Genomic DNA, 14,050 nt, shown 5'->3' with positions numbered 1-14,050 from the left:
AATATTTAATTTCTGAATTGAAAGATAAACTGCTCTGTTAAAAATGTCTTTATAGTTGATGATGATTCATCATTTTAGTTTAAAATTTATATATCTGATTGAAAATTCAACATTCTTTGGAAATGATTCTTTTTCGTAAAAAATTAGTATTTGCATGTTAAAACTTCAACTCTTTTTCAGCAAATGCGGTCTTATGGTTAAAAGGATTATCTTTGTTGAAAATTGTCCTATTTTGTTAAAAAGTTCATTTTTTTAATTCATTTTCTACAAATTGAAAATTCAACATTTGTTTTGAAAGTTCAACCGAATAATTAATTATTATTTTCCAAATCTATTTACTTTTAATTACATTTTCTGAAATTTAACAATGCAATAAATTATTAATCTACTAATTCGAATTATTAATTACGTAAAAACCGAATTGGAGTACTCCTTCTCATTTTAGGAATAAATGAAAAATATTTTATAAATTTACAAAGACTAATTTTGTGAATTTTCAATTAAGTTAAAAAAATATATACCCATTTTAATAACAAATTAAAAAAAATTACCCATTAAAATACTTTTTATCGATTTTTATAGTAATATACACAAAAACTTCTGACACATGCCTGAAAAAGAAAAATATTTCTCTTATCTCATAATATATATATTTATAAAATTAATTAAATCTTGTTTGTAAACAATAATGATTTCTGGTATCTCTTAAATGTATTATTTCAAACGAACGATATCATGTATGATTCAGTATAGATTAACTTTAACAACAGTAAGGCCGTTAAAATAAATTTAGATTAAGTTATTTAATACTTTAAATCATTCAAATTCAAGTGAAAAATACCAATTGATTATTTTAATAAAGTGTACAGTCAGGTAAAAAAATAATCGGCAAAAAATGTTCTCTTATATTGTGTAAGCTTTAAAGATACATGTTGGAGTTATAAGACATTTTATTTAAAAGGAATTTAATTAATTATTTAGTTTATAACTTGAAAATGTATTTTTGCAAACAATTGGAATAGCTTTTAAAATTTCGGAAACAAAAAATGCCATACTGAAATAAAAATAGCCATTTGCTGATTACATTTTTATCAGGTTTCTGAAAAACAAAAAAGTGAATGTAAGTCGCTCTTTATCAGAAAAATTATGTTGTTTAAACATTTCGTCCCACTGTTTACACAATTAATGTTTTTTTCAGAAATCATTCCAAATTTAGACGCTCAAGATGAATTTTTGTGATCAAACTTTTGAAACCCTCTTGATAATAATTTTTTTCAAGGAAAATTTCGTTTTTACTCGAAATCTCAAACCTGAACTGCAATTAGTCAACATCGTGAGTAACATTTTTTGATGATTAAAAATATTTTTTATCACATTTTAAAATATTATTCAAATCTTAGACTTAAAATAGATACACTTGTTTAATTTTTACATTCTCAATAATCTTTTTCTGATATAAATCGTAGTTTTTCTTTGTTCTTAAAAAAAAACATTGAAAAAAAAATTTTGGAAATAGCTTCAAATTTGTTAATAATCATTTTATGATAGGATGCGTAGATTTGGTTTTATTCGTTGAAAAAATATGTTAAAAGAGTTTTTAAGAACACTTTCTTTAATTGTATTAGCTCACTTATATATTCCGTAAAAAATGGTAAATATTGCAATTTTCATTTGTAAAATTCTTATGTAAAATTATGTGAACGTATTATTTTTGAAATTTGTTTTCGATACAAACTTTGCTTTTCTTCTTAAATTTTCAACTCAGGAAAATTGAAGAAAAATGAAAATTGTATTTTCACCTGCAAAATTTCTATTCTCAGTTTTTTTGCATTTTCTAACTTTTAATTTTTAAATGTTTTAAGTTCTTTTTTTTCTATTCTACACAGTTGAATTTTCAACTGTTAAAAATTCAACTGCCGAAAAACTGGTTCAAAATGAAATGTTTAATTTTCTTTAATTTTCAACAGTTTATAAAATTCTTATATAAAATTATGCAAATATAGACCTTTTAACATTCTTTTTAAATAAAAAATTCGCTTTCTTTTGGACTATTCTATAGTGATTCTTTTAACTGATCATAATTTAAGAAAATTGAATGCTGAAAATTCAATATCGATAATTTTAATTTTATATTTCCACCTGTTAGAGTTTCAAGAAGAAAGTGAATATTCTATTAAAATGTAATATTTTCCATTTTTCTTCAAGTTTAAGCAGTTTCAAATACAATATGAAATTTACTATGAAATACAATATGAAACTTAAAATTCAACTCTAAAAAAGAACAATGGAAAATTTAATTTTCTACTTTCTTCAATTTTCAGCTACTTATTAAATTCTCATATCAAATTATGTATATTTATCATTCTTAACACTTATTTCAATATTTTTTTTTCGAATTTTCAACTGTTGTAAATTAAGCTTTTAAAATCGTAAAAAATTAAAAGTAGAAAATTCTAAGGTTAAAATTTCGATTTTCAATTTACTTTTATTCTCAAAAAATTACAGTTTAATTTTTTCCGTTTTTAGCATTTAAAAATTAAATTATTTCATTTTCCAAAATTAAAAATTATATTAATTAGCTTTCATGAATTTTCTAACGTTAAAAATATAACTGCATTTTTATGACTTATGTTTCACATCGATTTTTTTCTTGGATTTTCAAGAAAAAAGTGAATTCTATGTTAAAATCGAGTATTAAAGACGTTATATTTTGAATTTTTTCAAATTTAAAAAGTTTATAAATTTTTCATGTAAAATTATGTAAATTTAACGTTTTTAATATTGGTTTTAAATAAAAAATTAGCTTTTCCCTTGAAATTTTAATAGTGGATTTTCAAACGGTAAAAAATTTAAAAAACTTAAAAGTTTAAAATTCAACTGCTGCAAATTCCATCTTAAATTTTCAACAGTGGAATTTTCAAAAAAAAATCAAAACTTCTATTAGAATCAACTGTTTAAAAAGTGATATTTTTAAATTCTTTTGATTTTCAACACCTGAAAATTGAATTGTTCAATTTTTGATTATTTAAAAATCTAACTATAAAAAACAGTTGAAAATTAAATTTCAATTTTCCACAATTTTAAACAGTTTATTAAATTCTCCTTTAGAATCATGTAAAGTTATCATTTTCAATACTCGTATGCAATACAAACCTTTTTTTATTTAACTTTTAATTGTTTTAAAATTAACTGTTGAAAATCGAGGAAAATTTAAAGTCGGAAATACAACTTATAACAATTAAATGTTCAAAAAGCGAATTTTTGGTATTAAAATGAAGTATGAACATTTCCAATTTTCTTCAATTTTTAAAAACTTATAAAATTCGCTTATGTAAACTTATGTGAATATAAAATTTTTATCATTTGTTTTAACAAAAAAACGCATTTTGCTTAAATATTCTACGTGAATTTTTAACTGTTAAAAATAGAAGAAAACTGGCATTTTTAATGAAAAGCGAATTTTATATTAAAATTAAGTGATAAAACTGTTCTATAGCCCATTTATCTTCAATTTTTAACAGATGAAAAATCCACTGTAAAAAAATGTTTGAAAATCTAATATTCTAATCTGCTGAATTTTCCAACGTTCATTCAATGGTCATGTAAAATTCTGTGAATTTAACATTTCTAAAATTTGTTTTTAATAATAAACTCGCTTTTTTCTTGGATATTTAATAGTTTCGAATTCACTTTAAAAAATTTAACAAATGTTTTTCGAAAATGGGTTATTATTAGCAATTTTAAAATAAAATTTTTTAAATCCTAACTTTGATCATATCTTTGTTGATAGGTCGTATTTATTTATTTTAATTTATTTAAATTTGAATATTTTTATAGGTATTTAGGCATGCAGATCGGACCCCAGAAAAATCGCTCAACGAAATGTATCCTAACGATCCAAATATTAACAATAAATTTTACCCGATGGGAGATGGAGGACTGACTAATGTAAATCTATTTCAGAAATTTTTTTTACTAATAGTATAGCTTTGTCAATACGGTGCTATTTACCGACCGATCAATGTTCGTGTCTGCGCTAAGTTACCGACATCAGATAATTACCATCGGCCGGTAATGCAGATTTACCAACGGTCAGTAACTTATCTTAGAACAGAACCTTTTTTGGTCGGCAAGTGACATCGTAGCGTCATAGATATACTACTTTTGATATGGAATACATTACTTATTACTTAGTATTTTTTATTTTTAAAGATCCAATTCTTCTTTTGATTTTTTATTGAATTTTAAATTTTTTTTAGAGAGGGAAACTTAGAGCATACTCACTTGGAGTAATTCTTCGCGAAAGATACGATGAATTCCTTGGAAGCACGTATTTTCCTGACGATGTTTTAGCAAGAAGTACAGATTTCGATAGAACAAAAATGACTTTGCAGTTAGTCTTGGCTGGATTATATCCTCCAGACTCAATTCAAAAATGGCACCCAAAACTTAATTGGCAGCCAATTTCAACAACTGTAGGAAATATAGAAAATGATTCACTGTTGATGCCAACCGGTTGTCCTAAGTACAATTTAACTGTCGTAAAAGTTTTAAAATTTCAAGTCAAATTTTAAGTCTTACTAAAGTTTTTCCCTAGACTGTATTCCTATTTCTATATTTTTTCTTCTTTTAATATTTTTTAATATTTTTTACATTTACTTTTTTAATTAGAAGCATACTGATTCAGGTGAGTTCCATACCGAAGTCACGCAAACAGACCTTTACATTATCAATTTTATTTTGTAACGTTTGCTACTTATTCTGATACTTATTCTAATTCACTGAAAGTCTATCTTTTTAGAGTCAATATCCCTAGGGAATACAAATTTCGAGGTACTGAGTAATTTCAATAGTCTCCTTCATTTTTAATTTTTCATGTTAAAGAAAAAATGTTTTTTTTTAACTCAGTTTCGGGGATTTTCTTTATAGTTTCTGATTTTATACTATCAATCTACTGAAAGATGACAGCAAAAAAATAAAGAACCAAACAAATTGGAATTTTTCAGGATAATAAAAAGCATAATGTAAAATGAAACCACTAGTTAAAAGTATAAAAAGTCCACTGATGATATACAATTATTTTTATTCATTCTTTTTTTAACTAAATGATAATAATTTCAAAAAATATAAATACTAGATGGTGTCAAAAACTATGAGAAAAAATAAATTCAAACTAAGCGTTAACCAACATTTTATTTAAAATTTAAAAAAAATTATAACACAGAATCAGATTTTGCAAAAAATCTTTTTACTAGAATTTTTATTCGAATTGCTAGATTTTTGGTATTAACAGTAATTAAGAAGAATTTGAGTGATTCCAGGATACACAATACTGATGAAATTTTTGTTTTGTTTTACCCGATTATTGATTAAAAATTTATTCGTGTGAAAATAAACGAAAAAAGTTATTCTTTAATTCACTATCAAGTAAAATTACTCATAGATAAGACGGTTGACAAACTTTTTTGAAAAAAGTTAAAAATCTCGAAACTAAAATTTTTTCAGCTATTTTGTGTAGTAAGGTATGCAATTAACTTTATAAAAAAATTCTTTTTGCAAATTTTCAAAAAATTCTAAATTGGTCAATTTTTTAAAAATTTCTTACTTCATTCTTGGTTGCTTGTAGAAACGCGAATACCAAAAACTTGATTTAATTTTTGAGCTAATAGAACGTTAAAATTTCTTTTTAATCCAAAAACCGAGCAGAAACTATTAGAGAACGACTCAAAAATTTCGAAAAATAACAATATAAGATTGTCGATACTGTAAAATTCTCGAACAAGAAAATATTTAAATAAAAAAAAATCCCGAATATTTTGTAATATTATCGAATTTAAATTTATTTTTATTGATTTAATTTTTAATAAGTAAATAAATTCTCTTAATAATGTAATAATTCATTTAAAATAAAATAATTAATTATTTTAACGAAAGTATTTTTTTCAAATTCGATGTGTTTTTTAATATTATTTTAAAAATGAAAAATAGCAATGGTTGAAAAAAGCTCAATGCAAGTTTTTCATTGAAAATGTATATTAAACATACTAGTTTTCTTTTTGATTCAGAAATACTTTTTTCAAATATATTTTTATTTCAAATTCAAACACTCACTTGAAAAAAATACATTTAAACCAAAAATTTTTTTTATCAAAATATTTATTTATTGTATTTTACATGAATAATTAGGATTTATGGAAAAACTGTTTTTTTTTTCATTTGTCAAATTTGATAGTTTTCTAGTGTTGAGAATCGGATCAGTATCGGATATTTTAGAAATCAGTAATTTTCTGTCAAAAATTCAATTATTATGTAATTTTAAGATTCAGTAATATTGTAAACCCCGATAATTTTATTATTCGAGGATTTTCAAATTTGCTAATATTATAAATTGTTCGGGGATTCTATTATTCGGGAATTTCCCAAGTAGAGATTTTTAAATTTAGGCAAATTTATAATTTCGGAAATTTTTTATTTAAGATATTATCCTTTTGGGACGATTGAAAAATCCCGAAAAAGAAAATTACGGACGCTATATTCCCGAACTTTAAAATAACCAAATAATAAAGTTCCTAACAAGAAAGTGTCGGTGCATAAAATTTCCGAAAATAAACAATTAAAATTTTTTTATGGATGTAATTAATCAATTAAAAGTACAAAAATCAAATATTTTTCTATCAAAGAAACTAAAATTATTGTTTAAATTTAAAATAGCAATAACTAATAAAATATATTTTTGAATAACATTTTTTCTCAATTATTGTTATTTTCAATCCAGACAATACTTTTAGAAATTATAAGAACTAAAAATAATATTTTTCTTCAGAAAATATTTGACAATTATATTTTTGATAGATAAATAATATTTATAAAACAATTTAATGGGCGAAATTCGGAAATTTTTTAATTTGGTATTATTATAAACTTTGGGAAATTTTATTGATTGTTAATTTTATCATTCGAAAATTTTATTATACGAAAATTTTCCATTTTGGAAATTTTATAATGTTAGAAATTGTATTTAGGGAGTTATCTATTATTAGAAGTTTTTTAATTCGCTAATATTTAGAACTGTGGGGAATTTTAATTTTTGAGGAATTTTTCAAGTCGGAAATTTTTAATTGACAATAATTTTATAATTTCGGAAATTTCTTATTGCGAATATTTTTTTTTTACCTAAGAACAAATATTTGAAAATATAGTATAGAAACAAAATTTAAGGCAAATATTAAAAAAATTTATATAAATACGAAATTTTTCAGAATGTTTATTTTGAGCGCATAGGTTTTATCATGTTTTCTCTAAAAGGACATTGTGAATTACAAAATGAAAAATGATTTTAAAAAATCAGGGTATGCGTTTTTTGGAGAAAAACTTTTCAAAAAAATCAGAATTTTTGTTAAACAATATTTTACCTACAAACAAATAAGTAGCCCAAGTTAAAAAAAAATCGAGTATGTTAAGGTATAGATTGCGTCACTCCAACGAATCTCCTTTTATTTTATCTATAATTCAGGGTATCCAATTTGCAATTTATTCAAACATTAAATTTTTTGTTGGTATTAATGTCCAACAAAATTGATCTCTTCGTAAAAAAATTCTATGAGCGTCAAAAAAATACTTAGTTTAAAAAAAAAAACACCTTGCTCGTATGCAAATTGTAAATTTATTTCAAATTAAAAAAGTAATGTTAGAGTCAGGAGCGTGTTTTTCTAATTCTAAAATCATACTTTTGACTCTGACTTTTTTTAAATAATATTTTTTCTGCTTGAAAGTTTCAAAGCAGAGCAAGGAAAAGTCTTCAAACTCGCAGAAGTAGCGGAAAAATCAACACAATATAACGAACTGTGGAAAAAATTAACATATCTCACTGGAGAGAAAATAGACAGTTTTAAACATGCTCTTCGCCTCTACAATACTCTTGTTGAAGAAAAAGCAATGAAACTTCCGATTCCAGAATGGGCCGAAGAATTATTGGCCAGTGGCGAATTAGCGAAAGCAGCTTCTGTTCAAATTGAATTAAAAAATTACAATACGATTTTAAAAAAGTTAAATGGAGGTAAGATGTATTTTTAAAGAACAGGATCACTCAGGAAAGAATTTTTCTTCACTTTTAGATATTTATGATAATTTAAGATAATTTTATTTATTTAACCGAAAATAAAAAATGATGACAATCATTTTATATTTAAAAAATTGATATTAATTTTTTTATTTAATTTAAAGACGGTTTTTTTTAAATTAAAGAACCTTTTTTCTTTGCGAGCCGAAAATTTCTCAGAAGTGGCGAAATATAATAGTATATCAATTTTTTGACAAAACTGTTATATTTTAAATTTAAAAAAACTTTAATTTTGTACAAAAAGAGATAAACTTTTAACGAAAGAGTTGAATTTTTAAGCTAAAAAGTCGAATGTTTCGACAAAAATTCGACCCTTAAACCCAACAAGCTTAATTTTCAAGAACGAAGATTTATTTTATACCGGAAATGTCTATTTACAATCAAATAGTTGAAATTTCAAGCAAAAGAGACGAATTTTAAACAATATCATTCAATTTTGAACTAAGAAGATGAATTTTTAACCAAATACTTTAATTTTTAACTCATGCAGATACATTTTTTAACCAAATAGTTTAATTTTAAAAAAAGACCAATTTTCATCTAAAAATGAAATTTTTAAATTTTGAGTCAAAAAGAGCAATTTAAATCACAAAAAATGAATTTTTAACCAGTTTTTTAAATAAAAGAGATTAATTTTTTTAATAGAGTTAAAATTTTAATAAACCAGTTGAATTTTTAATTAAAAACTAAGAATTCTTAATAAAAAATGTCATTTTTGTTATTTCAACCAAAAAATATTTTAACTTAAAATTAAGAACAGTACAATTCAATCAAAAAGACGAATTTTTGAAGAAAAATCTAATTTTTTATAATTAAACCAAAAAGTATTTTTATTCTATATAAAAAACGCCACAAAAAGCGACAAAGAAGAATAATTTTTAACCAAAAAGTTTCATTTTTAAGTTCAAAAAGCGAAGTTTGATAGATTATAGTTTAATTTTCATGTGAGAAAGATAAATTTTCAAACCCAAGCCTTTTCTACCAAAATATGAATTTTTTATTTAAAAAGACAAATTTTTAACTGATTAATTTTATTTAAAAAAAAAGAAAGAATTATTTTCAAATAATAATTAAATATAAAAATTTGGTCACAAAAATGTACTTGAAATTGAAAAAAAAAATTAAAATTTCAACCTCTCGACCCAATTTTCGCAAATGTTAAATTTTTGAAAAAATGTAACAGTTGATGTTTTAACCCAAACATATTTTAACAAAGCATCAAAAACAATTTAATTTAACTAAAAAAGACTAATTTACAACCGAATATAGTTAAAATTTTAACTAAAAAGGATATTTTTTAAAAACAAAATCATTAAATTTTAAACCACAAAAATTACATTTTTAGACAAATTATTCAATTTTCAACCTACAAAGGTGAATTTTGAAACAATGTTGAATTTGCAAATCAACAAAATAAATTTTCAAACAAATAAATTAATTTTCATATAAAAAGATCTTACAACTAAAAGTTAAATATTTTAACTTTTGGTGGAAAAAATTCGCTTTCAACCACAAAAAAAAAGAACTTTTAAACAAATATTTTGTTCTATGAAAGAGATTAATGTAAAACAAAGGAGTTTAAATTTCAAAAACGTAGCTGAATTTTCAACAAAAAAATAATAATTTTGAACCAAAAGTTTCATTTTTAAGTTTAAAACGCGAATTTTTATAAAATAGACTTGAATTTTCATCGGGGAAAGATAACTTTTCAAACCAGGTCTTTTCTAATAAAAAAATGAATTTTTTATTTAAAAAAAAACATTTGCAACCAAGTAATTTGATTCGTAAAAAAGATAGGATTATTTTTAAATGTGAATAAAATATAGAAAATATTAGTTACAAAAATTTACTTTCAATTGAAAAAGTTAAAACATCAACCAATTAGTTGAATTTTTAATTAAAATAGAAGGATTCTCAACAAAAAATGGAATAGGTCGTATTTGAACCTAAAAATATTTTAACTATGAATCAAAAACAATTCAATTCAAAGAAAAAAGACTGATTTACAAGCGAATAGTTTTCAACCTAGGAAGATAAATTTTTAAACAGATGGTTGAATTTTGGAATAAACAAGATAAATTTTCAACCAAATAGTTTAATTTTCAAATAAAAAAATCTTACAAATAAAAGTGAAATATTTTGATTATAGTTTAAAAAATTAGCTTTCCAACATAAAAAACCAATTTCCAACTAAATAATTTTTTATATCAAAGATATGAATGTTGAACAAAAGAGTTCAAATTTCGAAAATGTGGTTGAATTTTCAACGAAAAAAGAATCATTTTTGACGTACAAGAATACATTTTAATCAAATGGTTTCATTTTTTAATTCAAAATGCGAATTTTTATAGAATATAGTTGCATTTTCATGGGAGAAAGATAAATTTTCAACCCAAACTTTTTCTGCTAAAAATATGAATTTTTCATTCAAAAAGACGCATTTGCAACCGATTAATTTGATTTTCATAAAACAAAATATGTTCAGTGAGACAAGAAAAAAATTGACTTTAAACAAAAAAAAAACAACTTTTAAACCAAAAAGGCAAGTTTTCTACAGAGTTGAAGTTTATACCCGAAAATATAAATTTTCAATAAAAAATAAATGTTCATCCAAAGAGTTGCATTTTCACCTAAAAGCAATGAATTTACCACCAAAAATTGAGTAATTTTCGTATTTTAATAAATATATTTTTAATTAAGTAAAAAGAAACGAGTTTTCAACCAAAAAGATCAATCTTTAACTAATAAAACAATATTTAAAACAAGAGGTTCAACCTTCAACCAAGTTGTTGAAGTTTTAATCAAGAAGATTAAGTTGTTGCCAAACAGATGACTTTTCAAAAAATGAATGAATGATTTTTCAAAAAAGTTATAAATTTTTAACTAAATAAAATTGTTGGCAAAAAATATGATTTTTGAACCAAAAATATAATAGTAGACATCAAAATGAAAAATAATTAAGTTTAAACGAAACAAAATTAAATTTTATTGATTCAGTTCGCATTCGATCAAAAAAAAAACGAGAAATTCGGAACAAAATTTTCTCGATAAAAGGAAAGAAAAAAGTAATTATTTAAAAAAGGGGTGAAGAGGGGAAAAGAAGGGAATAGAGGAAATAGTGTAAAGTCTGACATTTTAAAATCGGTAATTTTCTTCTAGGTATTTTATTGAAGAAAATGTCTGATGACATGATTGCAAAAAAGAATGGTTCACTGAAAAAAGGCAAGAAAATCGAGCTTTATAGCGCACATGATATTAATGTTGCTGGTCAGATTCTTGCTCTTGGTATAGATGAGCCGCATCAACCATATTTTACGAGTGCAGTGATATTAGAATTGTATCGTATTGATAAGGATTTTTACGTACAGGTAAGGTAAATTAAGAAAAGTTTGTGAAAAATATTCTTTAAATTAATTTTTAACGAGTAAAAATATTAATTCTTTAAATTGGAAAACTTCTTACAAATTTGTCTGATTGGCGAAATTGTCAACGTTTTTTTGGTAAAAATCCATGTATAAGCCATCACAAAGTATTAATTTTTTATAACATTAACAACAAATTTATACAAAAAGAGATTAATTTTCAAACCAAAAAATTTGATTTTCTAAATAAATAATTTAAAAACTATTAATCAAATTGAATTCATTGACATAGGTAAACAATTTAATTTTAAAAATTTGGAAATCAATTTTAATTTAATAAAAACACAACTTTTTAAATAAAATTAATTTCTGGAATTTTAAGAAATTGAGTTTCAACCAAAAATTTGAATCTTTGATAAAAAAAGATGCAATTTATACCCAAAGCAGAATTTATAACCAAAAAGTGAAATTTTCAACCAAGAAATAATTGCCAGTTTAAAAGAAAAAAATTTTCTACCAAGTTGCTACATTTTCAAACATAAAATTTTCTACATTGAAGTTAATTTTCATTCAAATGTTAAGTAGTAGAAAATTGATCAATTTTCCACAAAAGCTAAGAAACTTCAACAAAATAGTTATATTAAAAAAAAAGATGTTAACGAAGCTCGAAATTAAAAAAGAGCAAATTTTTAACAAAATTGAACAGAAGTAATTAGATACTTCAATTTTTTTAATCAATCAAATATATTGAACACAACAAAAAAGATAATTTTTAAAAGAAATTATTCAATAGTTGAAAATCATTAATTTTCAAACAAAAATTGTTCACCTAGTTATGTTTCTAAGAGAAAATAAATATTAAACAAAAAATAAACGTCCAACAAAATAGTTGAAGATTTAACTAAAACTTGAAATAATTTTTATATAATTGATGAAATGGTTAACTAAAATGATTGAGAAATATACACAAAATAAATTTTCAAACTAAAAAGTTAATTGTAAACAAAAAAAAAACGAATCAACATAATTGTATCGAATAATTAGAAAATGAACATGGAAATTAATGACTCCAAATTGAATAATTAACCAAATTTGTTGAAAAATTAAAATAAAATCATTTTAATTAATTTAGTGAAATTGATTTTCAACCAAGCATTTGAATTTTCAATTAAAGCAGATATAATTTCAACCAAAAGAAGAATTGGCTACAAAAAATGGAATTTGAAAACTAGAAATATTTTTCAGCTAAAGCAGAAAGAAAATTCGAAATTCGAAACATTTTAAAAAACTCAGAATTTTAAAACAAATAGTTTAATTTTTAAATAAATAAAAAGTGTTCAAAAAAGTTCAAATATAAACCGAAAAAAGCTAAGTTTAAAGAAAACTGAACAAAAGTAATTAAACACTTAATTATTTTCATTAATTTAATTAGATTAATTAATTAATTAATCAGGTATTTAAAGAATTTAATTAAATAAAAATATTAAACACAACAAAAAAGTCAAGTTTTAACCAAATAAATCAATAGTTAAAAAATAAATTTGCGACTAAAAATTGTCCACCTAGTTATTTTTTCAGGAAAAAAATTGAAATAAAAAATATGACATTTCTACCAAAAATGAGTTTTCAACAAAAAAGTATTTCTGAATAAAATATATTCTTTATTTAAAAAAAAAATTCAATCAAATGGTCAACCGCTAAAAAATGATCAATTTTCAGCCCAAAATATAATAGTTAAATTTTTAATTAATAAAATTAATTTTCAATCAAAAAATTTTTTAAATTGAGAAGTGAAATTTCAAATGTACTTTTTCATCTTCCGAACAATCTACCTTTTATCTTCCGCATGCATCAGAATAATTTAATTATAAATACATTTTCAAAAGATTATAGACTCTCAGCAATTTATCGATTTTCTTATTGACAATAATTATGGTAAGGATAATTTTAAATATTTATAAATGAATTTTTATTTTTAGGTTTTATATTACAAGGGCGACTCATCGAAGCTAGAAATCAAACAAATACCAGGTTGTTTAGCCTGTTGCCCACTTGATAAGTACGTCGATCTTCTTAAGGACGTGACACCATCTGGTGATGAATTAAATTGTTCCTCAACTATGTAAAAGTATATTTTTGTTTTTATTTCTTTTTATGTTTGAAAATTGGAAAGTCAGTCACAAGTTTTTAAATTTAATGAAAATATACATTGAATTTTATCAAATGATATTTTCAGTTTTTTTTTCTTTTTACTTCTCCTCTCCTAATTCCTTTTCACTTTTCCTACTCTCCCGCCGCTCATTTCCCATAATTTGGTTTGCTTTCCCTTTCTCAATTTGCACCCATTCCTCCTACTTCATGTCCTATCATTTTTCCTCGCTTCTCTTAATTGCTCTCGCATTATTTTCCCTCGCTTCTCCTACTTCCTCTCCTATAATTTCCCCTTACTTCCTCTACAAGCCATTCATTCGTCTGACTCACTTATCCCATTTAACTTGTATTATTTTCCATAAATTTCCCTTCTTGCTCAATTCTCTCACACCCCTCCCCTCACTGCCTCTTACTTTCC

General features: G+C 23.1%; 1 protein-coding gene across 3 annotated transcripts; it reads left to right on the top strand.

The window, feature by feature from the left end:
* The first annotated feature begins 769 nt into the window (after nucleotides 1-769).
* LOC117177800 (venom acid phosphatase Acph-1-like) lies at nucleotides 770-13,702 on the top strand. 3 transcript variants are annotated; one of them, XM_033368734.1, is made up of 8 exons: nucleotides 770-912; nucleotides 1,023-1,120; nucleotides 1,199-1,333; nucleotides 3,838-3,948; nucleotides 4,260-4,525; nucleotides 7,773-8,056; nucleotides 11,279-11,487; nucleotides 13,461-13,702. In XM_033368734.1, exons 3-8 carry the CDS (start codon nucleotides 1,226-1,228, stop codon nucleotides 13,605-13,607), a joined length of 1,125 nt encoding a protein of 374 aa, XP_033224625.1. In that variant the 5' UTR covers nucleotides 770-912; nucleotides 1,023-1,120; nucleotides 1,199-1,225; the 3' UTR covers nucleotides 13,608-13,702. The 3 variants fall into 3 exon arrangements, with proteins under 3 accessions (XP_033224625.1, XP_033224627.1, XP_033224624.1); XM_033368733.1 differs by having other exon boundaries at nucleotides 838-873; XM_033368736.1 differs by lacking the exon at nucleotides 1,023-1,120 and having other exon boundaries at nucleotides 821-873; nucleotides 1,280-1,333.
* Nucleotides 13,703-14,050: the final 348 nt, after the last annotated feature.

Source organism: Belonocnema kinseyi, chromosome 8, assembly GCF_010883055.1.
Source record: "Belonocnema kinseyi isolate 2016_QV_RU_SX_M_011 chromosome 8, B_treatae_v1, whole genome shotgun sequence".
Lineage (NCBI taxonomy): Eukaryota > Metazoa > Arthropoda > Insecta > Hymenoptera > Cynipidae > Belonocnema > Belonocnema kinseyi.
This window is presented reverse-complemented; position numbering and strand designations above follow the sequence as displayed.